Below are 19,104 nucleotides of genomic sequence, written 5' to 3'. Positions count from 1 at the left end.
ACAATTTCAATTTCTATGATTTATTTTGGTTGTTGCTTCCTATGTCCAGTGGCTTTTGACTCTTTTCTTAAAGTAATCATGATATAGGTATAATGCTTCTGGTGTAATCCACAACCCATTTGCCTTTCCTAATTTTTACTCTTAAATCATATTTTCCCATGTGTTTTTCACTCCATCCCACCCTGTGCATTAAAGTCACTAAGTATTAAAGTAGACAGTGATTTAATTTAAAAGATTTTTATCAAGTTCCTTGAAGATTTCTTCCCTTCCCATCATCTGCAACAGATGCTGGTATATAGGCTACACTGTCTTCATAGTGGTCTTTTTTTTTTTTTTTTTTTTTTTGGTGCAAATGCTTATCATAAGCACTGTGATAGATGACTAAAGCTTCTATGAATGGTCTCTTATTGTTTTGGGACACAAAATAAATGAGCTCCCAAGGGCAGGTAGGTGGCTGGGTAGATAAGAGAGCTAGGCCTGGAAACAGAAGGTCCTGGGTTCAACTCTGAACTCAATGATACTTCTTAGCTGTGTGACCCTGAACAAGCCACTTAATGCCAACTGACTTGGAGCTCTTCTTCCTTGGAGCTTCTAAGGCAGAAGATAAGGATTAAAAACAAAAACAAAACAAAACAAAAAAAACAACCCAGAACCAACTCTCTTTTATTTCTTTTATTCACATCTCTAGGAAGTGCCTGCGAGTCATCCTTCTCTTTAGGACTGCAACTTTGTCTTCTATTTTCATTTACATTCAGAATGTCAAGATTAATTCTCTTCGTTCATTTATACATTCAGTTTCTGGTGACTAGACAAAGAATCTCACATTTAGAGTAATAATAATTAAGGTAATATATGTTATTAAATTAACATATATCATATATTATGATTATATGTAAAACCTAAAAATGGTAGGTTTTAACTTTCTTGTCCCTTATCCCAGCGGAAGTAAAAGAAGTTCTCCATAGGACTAAAGATCATTACATCCCTGATCCTCTTACAATGCACTGTCTAATTTCCAGGGAATGACATGCAAGTGGAATTATAACCCATATAGTTGGTCTATCACTAGATATGATTTGGGCAAAAAATGAAAATAGGTCATGAACTGCTGGCCCTAAAGGAAAGGAGAGATCGGGTTATATTTTTTCTGGAAAATAATGTAGAGGGTTCTACAGTTTTCTCCTTTAATCAATCAACAAGTATTTATTACATATCTAAATGTACCAGACATGGTGCTAGGTGCTAGAGATATAAAGTAGTCAGTCAATATCAAGTGTCTTAACTATATGCCAGGCTAAGCATTGGGGATACAAATAAAGGCAAAAGTTAATCCCTGATCTCAGTAAGCTAAGTTTAATAGGGTAACACACTATCTATAGGAAAAATTGCAGCTACTCAACAGAAGGAAGGCACTCAAATTAAGAGGGGGTAATTATGAGGGAGAGATGGGGAAAGACAACATTCCAGGCATGTGTGATAGCCAGTGAAAATGTTTAGAGTTGGGAGATGGAGTGTCCTGTGAGGGGAACATTAAGGAAATCAAGAACACTAGTACATTGGAATGAGGCCCAGTGGGGCAAAGAAGACTGGGAAAGGGTATGTGTTACATGAAATGCAATCTATAAATATTCATATCAATGAGACCATAAATCCATCAAAATATGGAACATTAAAACTAGATTCAACATAATTTAATCATTTTAATGATTAAAAAATTTCAGAATCTTATATTGAATCATATGTGATGAAATTCTGGGTGATTTTAAGGTCTACATATATGCATACACGTATAACCATTTGCCATAACCCTTATCTTCAAATAGCTAATTTTAAAAATCATCCAATACATACCAATTTCTATATCCTTTTTAAAGATTTATAGATTCCACAACCTCCCTAGGTTCGAATTGATTTCACTTCAAACATTTATTGAACATTAATTATATGCAATGCACTATGTGCTAGACACTGGGGACTCAAAGACAACAATGAAATATTCCCTTTCCTCAAGGAATTTACATTCTATTGAAAATCATAAAAAAATGTTCAAATCACATTTAAGCACTAAGAATTCCTGTCAAGCTCTTCTATTTTTACAATGAGCATGATTTAAACACAAAATTCCTTCAAAATAAGAGCATATAGTTTTAAGGAGGATAGATTTTTTTTACACAAAGTCTATATAGAGAGAGCATATATAATCTACTTTCTAGAACATTTTCCATGTTTTTAGCAGAGGAGAAAGACAAGTAGGAGAAGAAAAAGAAGAGGAGGAAAAGACAGAAATAACTATATATAAGGGGAAAGGGTATATAAGGAGTGATGAAAAGATGAGATCTAACATTATCAATCAAACTTAAATCATGATAGTAGATGAAGAATTTGTAATACATTTGTAATAAACACAAGTATTTACAATTCATATACTTTCTAGGTACAATACTCAAAATCCATTTAATCTCTAATCAGAAAAATATGGCCACCTGTCTTTTTCCAATTAGTATTCACTAAAATCTTTTTTGTATTAATTTAAGTAACCATGCATTGTTTTAGATCAATAAATATTAATAATTATATCTTAAGACGAAGGCTGCAATTATGCCACATCTTAAGTCTTTGGTTTTTGTCCTCTGGCTACCATGGCTTTCATTCCTTCCCTCTCCAGTCATACGCTAGCATATGGGTTATTTATAGTCCTCAGGTTTGGGAGCATGGCCAAAAAGAGGTCTTAAAGAGGAGGGACAGGGTGGGGCACCATGAAGAGGAATTAAATAAAGTGCTACCCATTTCACTGATAGGTGAATAGTGAAGACAAGTCTGTCCAGTGAAGTAATCTTACTACATGTGGATTTGAATGAGGCTGAAAACAGTAGATCAAGTCTATGATCCTAGTCAAGTCCTGCAAAACTATGTGGCTTTAATTTTACCACAGTGTTAAATTAAAATATTATAATTTAGGATAATGTCTATTATCCAAATTGCTAGTTACTCCTTTAAAAATACCTAATTGTTGTTTGTTTAGTAAACACAGATTCTCCCAATTCCACTCTCTCAACCTTTCAACTAGAGGATGTTCCAAAAATCAGTACAAGCTAAAAACTAGACTGAGACTTTACAAACATTCTTTATATCAAAAGGCTTCCTCTCTCTGCCTGGTCCGGTCCTGTGAAGAGTGAATCAAACTTTCTTTGTCTATTAACCAGCAACTTTTAAATTAATCAATCAAAAACTTAAATACAACTACTTAACGCTAAGTAAGAGAATTCACAAGTTACTTGCTAGAGGAGGTGACAAATCCAGAGGCCACTGCCCAATGCCCTTGGGCAGTGCTAGGCAAATTGAAAAACTGCAATTGGTTGCTGTAAAGAGGAGGAAGGGACAGGAAGTGATGTGGAAAAAGGACCGTTCTGCTTGGATCTTCTCCTTTGGACTACTCCAGAGACTTTGCCTTGGGACCTTCTCCTTTGGACTGCTTATTTGGAGGAGAACTTCGCCTTGTAACTTCATTTTTTGGGGTCTTCTCCCTGGATCCCATGTTGGTGAGCTGGTTGAGGACCTGGCCTTCCTTTCCTGGAGGAGACTGCATTGGTGGAACCCTAGCTAAAGACACAACCTGGTGCTCTGGCTGAAGATTATTGAGCCCTGCAGGGGCTGAGCCCCACAATGGAGCAGCACTTAGAGTGATAAGCTAAATAATTCTCTACCTTCTTCTTATATTTTTCCACTTTTACTCTTTCCATCTCTTTGTAAATAAAGCTACTAAAAGTCATTTTTGACTTAAGTTACAATATCTTTAAATAAGCAACCACAATATTACTATAGAATTCTCATATTTAGCATAAAACCTAAATTTTAAATTCTTAGTCTCCTCCTTCCTTATTCCAATTTCAGAAAAACAATCCCTTGGACAGGATAGAGCTAGAAAAGACATATTTAAACCAAACTGCCTCATTTGCAGCATTGTCAGTGTCTGGATTTGAATTCCGGCTCTGGGATTTAGCTGTATAACTCTGTATTATTTGTATAGAAAGCATTTCACTTCTCTTTGGGATTCAATTTCCTTATAAGAAAAATGGAATTATTGGGCCAGATATCCAGTGTCACTTCTGGACCTCAACTCTTAAGCCAGGTGATTTTGCTTCCCAACTACTAAACAAGTTACAGAGCAATGGAGGCCCTCCAGGAAGAAAGGAGAGTGTAGAGAGTAAATAAAGTAGTTTCTTTGGGTAGTTCTAGGGAGTTTCTCATTAATACAATTTGCTTTTTCTCTTTAGCGCCTTTTTAAAGTATTTCCCCAAAGATAGGGAAGAGGACACTTGTTTCTGTAAAGGTTCAGTAACACATAGGGGGACTCAATTAAGGGATACATGCAGATAAAAGAATAATTTATTCACCTTTTTCCTTTGAGAAATGCAAAATTTAGACTACCCCAATGGTTTTAACTTAATATTTAAAAATTTTTTAAAAATTTTAAATATTAATTTCTCAAAGGGAATAGGAGTAAAGGTATAGGGGAAGAAAAGATGGTAAAATCTGAAAAGGGAGAGAGAAATAAGAGTGGAATGGGGAGATGGGGTATAAGAAAAACGAGTCAGATGTATATTAGGTAGAGGATGTTCTAAGGAAAATGTCAGAAGGTAAACTGTATTTGTTCACTTTGTATGTCAGCCATAATTTACATTTATCACTATTTTTAAAGTGTCAATTACCTCATGAAGAATCATTAACAGTTCCATAACTTCTTAAGTAAATGTGATGGCCAAGTCAGCTTCCCAGGGAGGAAATTATTTTCTAAGTTGCAGAAGTTTAGTAACTTGAGTATCATCCTAATCGTAGAATGAATTTAAGGACTGGATCTGGTCAAATGTTCCCTACTCTCACATGTGCTGGTCAAATCTCAAATGACTTCTCTAGTGTCCCCTTGTATTTAAGCTAGTCAGGCCTCTTTTCCTTTATATTCTTCTCCCTCACTTGAGAGTATTTAGCTGAGTATTAAAGGATATATACTCATCTAAATGCTCTTATTTGCTTTGTGGTTGATTTTGTGGGTACACTTCAAGGGGTGAGTAAATGAACAAACAATTCTGATTTTTACCTTCCTCCCTGGAGGGTCTTACAAATAATTACATACGTTGAACAAAATACCTGAAGGATGTAAAACTATGTATGCTAAGATATCATATATAAGGCATAGTAGATGCTACTTAGGGTATTTTGGTATTTATTTTTTAAAAGTCAACAATACAAAGACAGTATTACTTATCTCTAATAGAATGATCTAACTAAAGACATCAGTTTATTTTTAAAAAGCTAAAAGTAGCAAATGGGGCAGCTAGGTGGTTGCAGTGGGGTAGAGCACAGAGCCTGGACTCAGGAAGATCTGAGTTCAAATTCGGCCTCAGAAAAGAACGCTACCCACGTTCAGAGGAAGAACTGCAGGAGTGGAAACACAGAAGAAAAACAACTGCTTGAACACATGGGTTGATGCAGACAAGGTTGGGGATGTGACACTAAATGACCACACAAATGCAATTATCAATAATATATAAATAAGGGGGCAGCTGGGTAGCTCAGTGGAGTGAGAGTCAGGCCTAGAGACAGGAGGTCCTAGGTTCAAACCCGGCCTCAGCCACTTCCCAGCTGTGTGACCCTGGACAAGTCACTTGACCCCCATTGCCCACCCTTACCAATTTTCCACCTATGAGACAATACACCGAAGTACAAGGGTTAAAAAAAAAATAATAAATAAGTCTTGATTGATCACACATGTTAAAAGGAAATGGCAAAGCACTCCAGTGTCTTTCCCAAAAAGGACTCCACATAAAATGGAACACAACTGAACTACTGCACAAGAAAAACAACGAAGTAGCAAATAGGCCCTGCACACAAGGAGTTTCTACTTAAATGAAGGGTGTTAAGTAAGGGGGAAATATGTATTCACCAATAATATTTATTATAATTAAGTACAAAGAAAAACATGGGCTTTTGGCACCAGAGGGCAAAAGTATGGCTGAAAGCTGATGAGGCAGATTTATGATTGATGTAAAGAAAAAATTACTAACAATTAGACCTACATAGAAGTGGAATGAGCTAGCCTAAGAAACTGCATGTTATTGAAACAAAGGTTGCATAAACACTTGTTAGTCAGTGATAGGGCAGAGAAGATTCCATTATAGAATAGACTAAATGTAATCTGAAATTCCTTTTAACTCTAAATTTCCATGATTCTAGTTTAAATACTCTCTTGATATGTCAAGAGCTGATATTACTGATAGTTGAACCTTATATATATATTATTATATACATCTTGAACAGTAACTCATCAATTGACAAGTAGTCAATGCTTTAAAAAAGTCTGCTCATTTGCAAACTAAAATCTTAGGACAAGCTAATAAAGACATTTAATTTACTGAATATTTGCTATCATTTAGTAAGCATATAATCTGTATGTGCCAGATGTTCTGTGCTAGCTGCCTAAACCTGAGATATTATAAGAGGTATCTATATCTATAGTAATCAATACTTTAAAACTATTTGTTTCTCTGGGATCTATTAATATGTTTACTTGGATATTATAAAAGTCTGACTTACAATAGGTTTGGGCTTTGTTCCACTAACCAAAGTCCCCACAAAAGTAAGAAATGTTTGTTATTTTAGAAAGAATCTCATGTGAACCAATAAAAGAAACTAAGCAGCAGTAAGAGTAAACACTAAAACCCAATACCAGGATGTTCAGTACTTCAGCAAATACAACCTGCCTTTAGCTCAAGTAACTTTTCCCTTTTTTTCCCAAGAACAAACCAGCTCACTCCATCCATAGTGAGGAAAAATAAAGGCCCTAAGTCATAAATCACGCCCCTATTAAGCAAAGCAGGGCACAATTAATATATACAAAAAACATTTTTTTAGAGAAAAAAAGAGGTAAGTCTGGATAATAATTTTACTGGGACAACACAGATCTTAGGTAGTTAAACTATTTCAAACAATGTCAAAATCTGAGGGATGACAATAAATGAACACAACTACTCATTCTCCTTCTGAACAATTAAAGCTGAAGAACTTTGGAACCTAGAAATGGATTCAGAACAAAGCAATATTTTTTTCGCCTGTTTTACATTCATTATATTTAATTCTGCTGAATTCTACTGATTTTATGTAAGATTAAAAACTTTCGTGCTGGTTTGATTTTGTTCAAGGTTATTCAGATAATGATGATTATGACAAGGACAAAATCTATAATATCTGTGACTACAAGTGAAAAAAATTTAATACCTACCAAAAGCTAGAAACATAAGATCAAATGATCAAAATTATACACTGGGAAAGCACATTATCACCCTATCTTTCATAAACAGACAACATATCTCTGTATTATAAATACAAAACACAAAATGTTTTTAAAAATTTAGTAAACTCAACTGTAATGAGAGCATCATTACAAAGAAAACTGTTGCTCATAATTGCCTAGTCGTATTGCTGACCCATGAATGTTTAAGAATAATGTTTTTTTTAAATTGATCCTGCCATTCCAAATAGTCATATCCAATCTTTGTGGAATAAAAACTTTGCAAAAATAGAACCCTATTTTTATAAGAAATAAAATCACATGATATGAGAATAAAGGTTATATCATCCCTTTCATCTTAGTGGAGCTGTTGAAAATATATATTGTTAGTGGGCCTGAAGAAGATGTGCTTTCACATTCTCAATACTTTTGCTGTTATAATATCATTAATTTGGGAATGGCTGAACAAGTTATAGAGTATGAATGTGATGGAGCAATTTATATAATAACAACAGTATTGTAAAAATAATCAACTTTGATTGTCTTAAGGCCTCTGATCAGTAAGATGACTCACCACAATTTCACAATATTTTATCTATCATGTATAATTAATTATCTGCAACATATATGTAACAAAAAAATAGAATAGTAAACTATCTCAGGAGGACCATTTCTGAACTCAAGCAAATATGAAAAAATGAAAAGAATTAGAACAATAATTAAAAAACCTCCAATATCTAATGACTCAAGATAGCAACTCTAGCAAGGTCGTAAGAATCCTAAGTTTTAAAAATTAAATATAATATTTAATGAATGACATGCCATCTCCTATCCTTAATACATGCTCACTCCACTCCCACAATGAGAAAACAAGAAAAACAAAACTAAAGTTACAAATGTTTTTAGCAAAGCAAAACAAATTCCTACACTGACCTTGTCCAAAAATAATATCTCAATTTGCACTCTAAGTCCATCACCTCTCTATTTGGGTGGAGAGCCTATATAAATCATCATGAGTCCTCTGAAATTGTGGTGAGTCATTTTACTGATCAAAGGCCTTAAGACGATCAAAGTTGATTATCTTTACAATACTGTTGTTATTATATAAATTGCTCCATCACATTCATACTCTATAACTTGTTCAGCCATTCCCAAATTAATGAATACCCCTCATTTTCTGATTCTTTAAAGAGCTGCTATAAATATTTCTGAATACATATAGGTCTTTTTCCTCTTTCTTTGATCTCTATGAGGTATAGACATAGTAGTAGTTTTATTGCTAGGTCAAAGGGTAAGTATAATTTAATAACTTTCTGAGGATAGTTCCAATATGGACATATCAGTTTACAGCTCTACCAGGAGTACATAAATGCACCTATCCTACAACCCCTCCAGTATTTATCATTTTCTTTTTTTTGTCAAGTATGCCAACATTAGGGGTATGAGGTGGTACTCCAGATTTCTCTAATTACTGGTGATTTAGAGCATTTAAAAAATATGGCTTCATGTTTCTTTTTTCTGTTCATATGTTATTAAAATATATTAATTTGGGGATGGTTCTTAGTCTTGTGAATTTAAATAATCAATTATATACATATCATGAGAACTTTACCAAAGAATCTTGCTATGAAGATTTTTTTCTCCCCATTTGCTTTCTTTTCTTCTAGTTTTAGCTGTATTGGTTTTGTTTGTATAAAAATTTAAAAATTCTTATGTAATAAAAATTGTCTATTTTACCACTTGAGATTCTCCCTACCTCTTGTATGGTCATGAATTCTTCTATCTACAGATCTGACACAGAATTTCTTTCTTGCTCCTCTAATTTATAATGTCATTAGTAACAGTTTTTTTCAAATACCAAGTTCTTATTACAAACCTAGGATCTTTGGGCTTATTAAACACTAGATTATTTTGCTCATTTCCTTCTGTATGTAATATACCTAATCTATTCCAGTCATCATCATCATCCTGTGTAGCATTGATACAGTGCCAAGTACTATATGCCAAGTATTCAAGTTTTCCTGACTCGAAGATAAGTACTCTATCCACTGTATCACATACCTGACTAGATCAACCTCTCTACTTTTTAACTAGTGACAGATTGGTTTGATAATTATTGCTTTGTGTTATATTTTGAGGTGTGGTACAGTGAAGTTCTTCCTTCCCATTTTTTTCTCCCATTATTTCCCATGGGATCTTTGAATTTTATTCCAGGTAAATACTGTCATTTTTGTTCTGGTTTTACAAAGTAATCCTTTGAAAAAAAATTTCTATGACACTGAATAAGTTAATTAACTAAGTCAGCATTGCCATTTTTATTATATTGTCTCAGATAATGCCATTAACAATTAATATTTCACTAATTATTGAGATATCTATATAAAAAAGTATTTTACAGTTATATTAATATTAATTCCTGTGTGTCTTAGCAAGCAGCCTCCCAAGTATTTTCTACTTTTGATTATGTATAGAATATTTATCTTTGGATTTTGTTGGTAAGGTACAGAAATGATGATTTTTTCTGTTTTTTTTTTTTTAAATATTCTGCAATTCTGCCAAAGTAGTTACTTCTTTCGATTAGTTTTTTGGTTGTCTCTAGGGTTCTGTAAGTAGACTATCATACTATCTACAAAAGTAGCAATTTTGTTTCCTCTTTGAAGGAAGATTTTCAAAACTCGGAATTCTTTTAAAATAGAAATTAAATAAGTTACTCATACTAAGGAAATGACACTAATTTTCTGATGCTCAGTAGGAGCAAAATGCCATATCAAAACTGTCAAAAAAAAAAAAATATATATATATATATATATAGTATTCATTTAATTAAAGCTATGTGTTTTTTTCAGAAGTAAATAGTAACAATGTCCAAGTTTGTTTTGAAGAATGGTCTTGGTTAAGAACTGTCAAAAATGGGCAGACATCCTATATGGATATCTCAAGATATTATTCCCTCTTGCCAAACTCCTACCTTAATCACTCTTCATATTCCCTTGTACTATTGTATCCTACTATCATTTTACTTGCTGAGGAACACAGGAATACTCTGTACTAAAGTGTAAATTTATATTATTCTTTCTCCTCAAAGTTACCTCCTTTTCAAAGTGACAGTCCTTACCTTTCACAAAAAGTATTAATAATGAATAATGAATCCACATGTACAAATTAACATGTAGTATATACTGTAATACATGAATAACACAGATAATAAAACCTTCCTTCAAATTGGAGAAAACAGATAAAAGGGAGAAACTTAGAAATTTGATCCTTATATTTCCTCAATTTCTCATTTTCCACATTAGAGAGAAGGGTGGTAGAATAGAAAATAAACTGGACTTGGACTTATAAGACCTAGTTTCAAGCACTAGATCCACACTGTGCATACCTCCATTTGCTTACCCCTAAAATGTAGATAATCCAGCACAGAGATGTCATAAATAATCATCTGAAAACATTACAAACTGTAAAGTATTATTTAAAAAGTAGCATAGTTTTATTACAACTGGTACCAGTATAATATAACATGCCAGACTCTTAATCTTAAAAAACTTAATTATACATATTTACATTTTTCTGCATGCATTACAGTCATACCTACCTTCTCTCCACTGGAGTAGAAGAAATAACGCAATCGGACTATGTTACAGTGATCTAGCTTTCTCATGATCTGGAGCTCTCTGTTCTGAAAAAAGAGACATGGAAAAACATTAGAAAAGAGAAACTAACAATCATGAATTGTAAAATGATAATTCAGAAAACATCTGCACTAAAAATAGACTGGACTTATGAGATTTTCTGTCAACAATGAACTATGCTTGAAAACTAAATGTCTTGTATGACAATGAACAAATAAATAAATCTGACTAACTTAGAATCAAGTTTTACAGCACATTTTATTCCAAAAATCTGAGCAAATTTCCTTGTAAAAGGGATTTGATTTTTAAGTTCATAAATTTTGGTGGAGTTAAGCTTACAGGACTTAAGAACTGAATACTACTAGATGCTATTGGGATCTATAGTTTCTACTTTTAGTTGTCCCAAAATCATATTGTCTCTTTATTAATCCTTAATAGTACAGCAAGAGACCTCTTGAGCCTCATTCCTGCTACTATTTAGAACTCTACACTAGATGAGGCTTGGTGCTCAATAACAAGGATGGTATTACAGGAACCAAAGAAATTATCTCTGATGTTTCAGATAATATATAGTAAGTTTACTCCTTACTTTATTATGAGAGCATAATTTCATATACATTTACAATGATGTCTTCATTATAGCAGCATTCTGAGGTATATATCAGAAATAGTTGCTAGTTGTAAAAAAAATAGAACAATAAACAAGCATGTTATAATATATTTAAAAAAGTGAAAAGGGTCACCATGAAAAATTCTATTAAACAAATGTTTATATACCGATTGTGTACAGAACACAATTACAGGTAGAATATATTGAGAGGAATACATACACACACATGCATGCATGTATATATACATACTTTTGAGGTGTATATTGTGTTAAAAAAAAGATAGCTTGAAAACAGAAGAGGTGTACTGTCTGGGAAGATTTACAATAGGGCAGGTTGGAAGCAATATCCTGAAGAAGTGAGTCTCTCCCCTTAGAAGATCACTGAAATATGCCTCAAGATGCCTAAGCTAAGCAAGGATGTAATAAAAAAATGAACCATTTGTTCTGACAGCGATTTTAATTACTGTAAAAGTTTTAAATTAGGTTGAGCAGCCTGATACATAGTGTTTCTTCCTATTTTAATGATTTTAATAATAATTGCTTTTGGAAGAAAATGTACCTGATATGTGATATACACTAATTTTGCCTGGAGCTGTCCCTGTTTATTTTCAACTGCATGAAGACAAAGAGAAATTATGTAGAATTTTGTCCTATGCAGTCATATGATGAATACTGTTACTGATTCACAAACTGATGATGATTTTCTTTAATTTGTTTTTCTTAGTATGCTAAAGGACTTTTATTCACAGAGGAATAATTAATTGAACTTATAACTGTATTTTGAAATTCTGAGTTAAAAGGAAATAGCCATAATTGCTCCTATGTGGTCATAAAAGCTTTTATGGAAAGCTTAAAATTTACCTTCCATTTTGTTACTATTCAATTACTTTCAAAAGTGTACTCAACTTAAAAACATTTACTTCTAAAAGTTCACCTACAAAAATACCAAAGTAGCAAGTACAAATCAAATTAATTCAAAATATAAAACTATTTCCAGATACCTTCAAAAGAAAATATATTTTTAGACAAAAACACAAACTGGGAGTGGGAAGCGTTCAAATATAACTGGAAAATTTTAAAAGAAACGGAAGCAATTAAGTCTGGAAAAAAGTAATTCAATACCACAACCCTCCCCCCCCCCCACAAAAAAACCCTAGAATTTCCTCAGAATGCAAAATAATGGAAATACTAAAATAATCCAAGGATGAAGTAAAGTTGGTGATACATTAGAGACTGAATGAAGAAGCAAATGAGCAAGTATTAAGCTGTTACAAAACCTAAGTACAAGATAAAAATGAAATTGGATTAAACGGATACATATTAAGCATTCATAGAAAAATAAACAAACATGCTGGACAAAATGTTAGGGAAAAAAACATGAAATTATGCAGCTAAGAAAAAAATTGTAAAGTTGTCTCATCTGAGAAATGAAATGAGGAAACTTAAGAATTATCAGTCTTCCTGAAAATGTGAAATTCATTTAACTTTTGTCACATAATACCTAAATTGTGCATGAAAAGTTCTCAGAATTATTAAAAATGAGGGTACAGTTACAAATCACAAGAATACAGAAGATGCAAATGGGAAAAATCCCAAATTCAATTAACCTAGGAAAACCACTGTCAAACTTCAAGAATATAATAAAATTCTTTTACTAAGAAGCATAAAATATGAAGATATTGATTTGAATTATACTTTTCTACAAAAAAAAGAAATACATTAATATGATAAACCTCACACTAAGAAATACAAAACCAGCTTTCCACCAAAGCTAAACATTTAAAAAAAAATCAGAATTTGAAAAAATCCAGAAGAAGCAACTGAGCATAGAGCACAGAAATTTCTACAAATAATCAAGATGAATACTTAAAATTACTATTTGTTTGCTTCAATGTAATTAATATAAAAGTTGAACAAAAGACTAGTGCTGATAAGATTAACAAATTAATGATACAAATAGGCTGGGAGTAAAAGAGGAGAGAGGAGAGAAAAGAAGAAATGAATAATCTGAATGGATGAGAGATAAATTACAAATTTCATCTTTAAAAATGAAGAATTATGGACTTCTGTTGGCAGAATCAAGATGGTAGAGCAGATGAAGTAATCAAGCTCTCCTAACAATCTCTTCTAAAGAATTTTAAAATTATTCCTCAAATTGTGGCCTGGAGTGAAAGGCAACCAAAGGTTAAGGTGAGACATTTTTACAGCCAAGGTCTAGCTAGGAAATGAAGAGGAGAGGTCTGTGAATCAGAGCTGTCTCAAAACCCACATGGCAGCAACATCAGTTGTAACAGGCCTTGGAGGCAGCAATAGTAATGGTAATATCTTCAGATCTCAAGCCAAAAGAGAGTAAGGGGATCTGGCGACTGGTAAGAAAGAAATGACAAGAAATCTCTGTACTAGCAATAGACCCAAGACAAGGCATAGCTTGGCAACAACACTGTCCATATCCATTTCTGAATCGGAGTTCCAGAGTGATGAAAAGATTATAATAAAAAAATTTCAAACAATATCAAAAAGAATCTTATCATAAAAAGTTAAGATGGTGACAGGAAAGATTAAGACACAAACTTAGAGGATAATATAGTCAAAGCTGCCTCAAGAAAAGGCCTCAAAGGAAAAAATGCAGAAAAGTTGGGCACGTGCAGAATAAGAATTCCTAGAAGAAATAAAAAATTATTTAAAAAACAATTAAGAGTGGGGGCAGCTGGGTAGCTCAGTGGATTGAGAGTCAGGCCTAGAGACAAGAGGTCCCTAGGTTCAAATCTGGCCTCAGACACTTGCCAGCTGTGACCCTGGGCAAGTCACTTCACCCCCATTGCCCACCCTTACCACTCTTCCACCTATAAGCCAATACATAGAAGTTAAGGGTTTAAAAAAAAATTTAAATTTAAATAAAAAAAAAACAATTAAGATTAGTAGAGTAAAAATTGTGGAAAGAAATGAGAGCAATGCAAGAAAATTATGAAAAGACAATTTAAAAATTGGTAAGAGGCACTAAAAAATACTAGAGAAAATAGAACTTTAAAAAACAGACTTCCCGAAAACAGAAAAAGATGTACAAAACTTCCCTTAAAAAGCAGAACTGACCAAATGAAAAAAGAGATACAAAAATTTACTTAAGTAATTCTTTAAAAATTAGAATTGGGCAAGTAGAAGCTAATGAATCCATGAGAAATAAACAATAACATAAAGACAAAAAAATGAAAAAGATAGGAGAAAAAGCAAAATTTCTCTTTGGAAAAACTCATTTGGAAAAGAAATCATGGATAATTTAAGAATTATTGGACTGCCTGAAAGTCAAGGTGAAAGAACCTAGATAAATTTCAAGAATTTATAAGGGAAAATTGACCCAAAACCCTAGAACCAAAGGGTAAAATAGAAATTAAAAGAATCCGCCAATCACTTCCTGAAAGAAATCCTAACACTTTCAGGAATATCACAGCCAAATTCTAAAGATAATAGTTCAAAGAGAAAATATTTCAAGGAGTTAGAAAGAAATTTTTCAAATAGAATAGAGTCCCAGTCTGTATCACACAAGATTTGGTAGCTATGATATTCTAGAAGGAAAAGGAGATAAGATTACAACCAAGAGTAACCCTCCCAGCAAATCTGAGTATAAGTCTTCAGGGGTGAAAAATAGATATTTAATTAGAGAATTTTCAAGTATTACTGATGAAAAAAAATCAGAGATGAAATGAAGATCTGACTTTTAAATACAAAAGTCAAGAAAAGCATAAAAAAGTAAACACTAAAGATAAATAATTAGGGACTCAGTAAGGTTAAACTATTTACATTTCCATATGGGAAGATGACACATTTAACTCCTAAGGACTTTTTTTTTTCTTTACTAGGGCAGATAGGAGTCTACATAGTCCATAGAACATGGATATATGTCTATATTATGTTGAAGTGATCTAAAAAAACCAGATGGGTGAAAAAGAGGAATGCACTGGGAAAAGGAAGAAGGAAAGGAAGAATGGGAAAATTTTCTCCCATAAAAGAGGCACCCAAGGAAGTGTTTTGACAGTGGAGGGAAAAATGTGAGGGGCAATCAATGTTTGAACCTCATCCATTTGAACTGGTTCAAAGAAAGAAGAATGTACATATACATTCTCAACTGGATATAGAAATTTATCTTACCCATAAGGAAAATAGCAGAGGAAAGGGATAAAAGAAAAAGGGGTAAAAGGGAGAATAGATTAAGGTGTGTGTGTGTGGGGGGGGGGGGGAATAGCCTTTTTAAGGAGGGACAGGGTAAAAAGAGAAAGATAAAGAGAAGAAAATAGGAGGGAGAAAAATTGACAGTTAGCAATCATAACAATGAGTGTCAATGGGATTGATTCACCCATAAAACAGAAGCAGTTAGCAGAATGTATTAAAAATCAATAATTCAACAAGACATTGTTTACAAGAAACATATCTGAAACAGAGAGACACACAAAGTTAAAATAAGGGGGTGGAAAATAAACTATTATGCTTCAGTTGAGGAAAACGAGGAGTGGCAATCATCTCAGACAAAGTGAAAAGTAAAAATTGAGACCCAAGAAAGAGGATGAACAGGAAAATGACACAGCTAGAAGACTAGTAACAATGATAACAATACTAAATGTATATGAACCAAAAAGTACAATATCCAAATTCTTTTTTTAAGCATATAAATTCTAAAAAGAAAAGTTAAATGACTTATATGAGGAAATAAAGATTCAAAAACTATACTAGTAGAGGATCTCAACTTTACCATTTAGTAGGCCATAAGATTCTCACAAGAAAATATGGAAAAAGAAATATTAAATGCATTCTTTTCAGATAATGAAATAAAATTAAATTTAATAAAGGGTTGTAGAAGCATAGATTTAAAATAATTGAGGGGTAGATAGGTGACTCAGTAAATAGAGAGCCAGAACTAGAGATGGGAGTCCCAGGTTTAAATCTGGCCTCAGACACTTCCTACTTGTGTGACCCCAGGGAAGTTACTTAATCCCAATTGACTACTCCTTACTATTCTTCTGCCTTAAAACCAATATTTAGTATGAATTCTAAGACAGAAGGTAAGGGTGATGAAAAAAAAGATCAGAAACTAATGTAATCCTAAAGAATGAGTAGCTCAAAGAACAATTCATAGAAATGATCAATAATTCCACTAAAGAGAATTACACTTAGACAACATACCAAAATTTGTGGAATGCAGCATAAGAAGTATTTACAGGAAAACTTTTATCTTTAAACACATCAATAAAAGAGAGAGAGGACATATAAATCCCAATATTACATAAACTATTTGAAAAATAGGTAAAGGAGTCTAGCCAAATTCCTTTTATGACATAAATGATTTTAAATAATTTTAAATAAAATACTAGCAAGGGAGATTATAGCAATAGATTACAAAAATCAAATCATAAGGCCAGAAGAATTTATAATAGGAATACATGGTTAGTTCAATATTAGGAAAACTATTAGCCTAAAAAAATCATGTAATAACAAAACCAAGAGAAACCATATGATTATTTCAATAGATTAAAAAAAGTTTCTGACAAAATACAATATTAAATCCTATTTTAAAAAAAACACTAGAAATCAGAGGTATCAATGGAGCTTTTCTTAAAATGACAAGTAGAACCCATTTAAAACCATCAACAAGCATTATCTTTAACAAGGATAAGCTGGAAGCCTTTCCAATAAGATCAGAGATGAAGCTAGCTAGCATATCCATTTTTGCCACTATTATTCAATATTGTACCAGAAATGATAGCTCTAGCAATAAGAGAAGAAAAGTCATTTGAATGAATTAGAATAGGCAATGAGGAAACAAAACTGTCACTCTTTACAGATGGTATTTGGTATACTTGACGAATACTAGAGAATCAACAAAAAAACTACTTGCAACAACTTTAGCAAAGTATATAAACTCATTTAAGTCAATAGTATTTGTATTTATTACTAATAAAACCCAGCAGGAAGAGATAGAAAAAGAAATTATATTTAAAATAACTGCTGACAATATATAATTGAGAGTCTACCAGCCAAGAAAAACCCAGGAACTATATGAAAACAATTAAAAAACACTTTTCAGTCAGATCTGAACCAACGGAAAAATATTAATTCCTCAGAGACAGGCCTACAGAATACAATAAGAATAACAACATAATAATAAGAATGACAATTCTACCTAAATTAATTCACTTATTCAGTGCCATACTGAACTATCAAAATATTATTTTATAGAGCTAGAAAAAAATAGTAATAAAATTCATTTGGAAGAACAAAAGTTCAAGAATATGAAGGGAATTGATGAAAATAAAATCTGAAGGATGGTAGCCTAGCTGTACTAGATTTCAAATTAAAGTCATAATCATCTAAACAATCTGGTATTGGCTAAGAAACAGAGTGGTGAATCAGTGGTATAGATTAGGTATACATAGTACATGACAATAGTAAAATAGTGTTTGATAAATGCAAAGATCCAAGTTTCTGGGATAAGAACTTGCTATTTGACAAAAACTGCTGGGACAACTAAAGAAGTTTGGTAGAAATTAGGTATAAACCGACATCTCATGCAACATATTAAGATAAGGTCAAAATGGGTACATGATATAGATATAAAGGGTGAAAATACAAGCAAATTAAGGGATCACAGAAAATTTTGCCTACCAGATCTATGGATAAGGGAAGAATTTGTGATCAACCAAATGATATTATGTAATGTAAATGGGTAATTTTGATGACATGAAATTTTAAAAGTTTTGCACAAACAAAACCAATACTACCAAGATTAAAAGGAAAGTAGGAAGCTGGGGGAAAAAAAAGTTTTACTGCAAGATTCTCTTATAAATGCTCCATTTCCTGACAGAGGTCTAATTACTCAAATATACAAGGAGCTAAATCAATTGTATAAAAAATCAGACCATTCCCCAATTAATAAATGGGCAAGGGACATGAATAGGCAATTTTCAGATAAAGAAATCAAAAGTTTCAATAAGCACATGAAAAAGTGTTCTAAGTCTCTAATAATTAGAGAAATGCAAATCAAAACAACTCTGAGGTACCACCTCAAGCCTAGCAGATTGGCTAAAATGATAGCAGGGGAAAGTAATGAATGTTGGAGGGGATGTGGCAAAATTGGGACATTAATGCATTGCTGGTGGAGTTGTGAAATGATCCAACCATTCTGGAGGGCAATTTGGAACGATGTCCAAAGAGCGATAAAAGAATGCCTGCCCTTTGATCCAGCCATACCATTGCTGGGATTGTACCCCAAAGAGATCATAGATAAACAGACTTGCACAAAAATATTTATAGCAGTGCTCTTTGTGGTGGCAAAAAACTGGAAAGCAAGGGTATGTCCTTCAATTGGGGAATGGCTGAACAAATTGTGGTATATGTTGGTGATGGAATATTGTGCTCAAAGGAATCATAAACTGGAGGAATTCCATGTGAACTGGAAAGACCTCCAGAAATTGATGCAGAGTGAAAGGAGCACAGCCAGAAGAACATTGTACACAGGGACTGATATATTATGGTAAAATCGAATGTAATGGACATCTGTACTAGCAGCAATGCAATGACCCAAGACAATT

The 19,104-nt window shown here is 32.8% G+C and overlaps 1 protein-coding gene across 3 annotated transcripts in view; it reads right to left on the bottom strand.

The window, feature by feature from the left end:
- Positions 1 to 19,104, bottom strand: part of GSK3B (glycogen synthase kinase 3 beta) — a 246,289-nt gene that overhangs the window by 135,107 nt on the left and 92,078 nt on the right. For all 3 annotated transcript variants that reach the window (XM_044670080.1, XM_044670079.1, XM_044670078.1), the window contains exon 3: positions 10,881 to 10,964. In XM_044670080.1, the coding sequence (XP_044526015.1) occupies positions 10,881 to 10,964 (84 nt within the window). The remainder of the gene's footprint in view (positions 1 to 10,880; positions 10,965 to 19,104) is intronic.

This window comes from Gracilinanus agilis, chromosome 3 (assembly GCF_016433145.1).
Source record: "Gracilinanus agilis isolate LMUSP501 chromosome 3, AgileGrace, whole genome shotgun sequence".
NCBI lineage: Eukaryota > Metazoa > Chordata > Mammalia > Didelphimorphia > Didelphidae > Gracilinanus > Gracilinanus agilis.
Note: the sequence above shows the minus strand (reverse complement) of the source record. Positions and strands in the feature narration are given on the sequence as shown.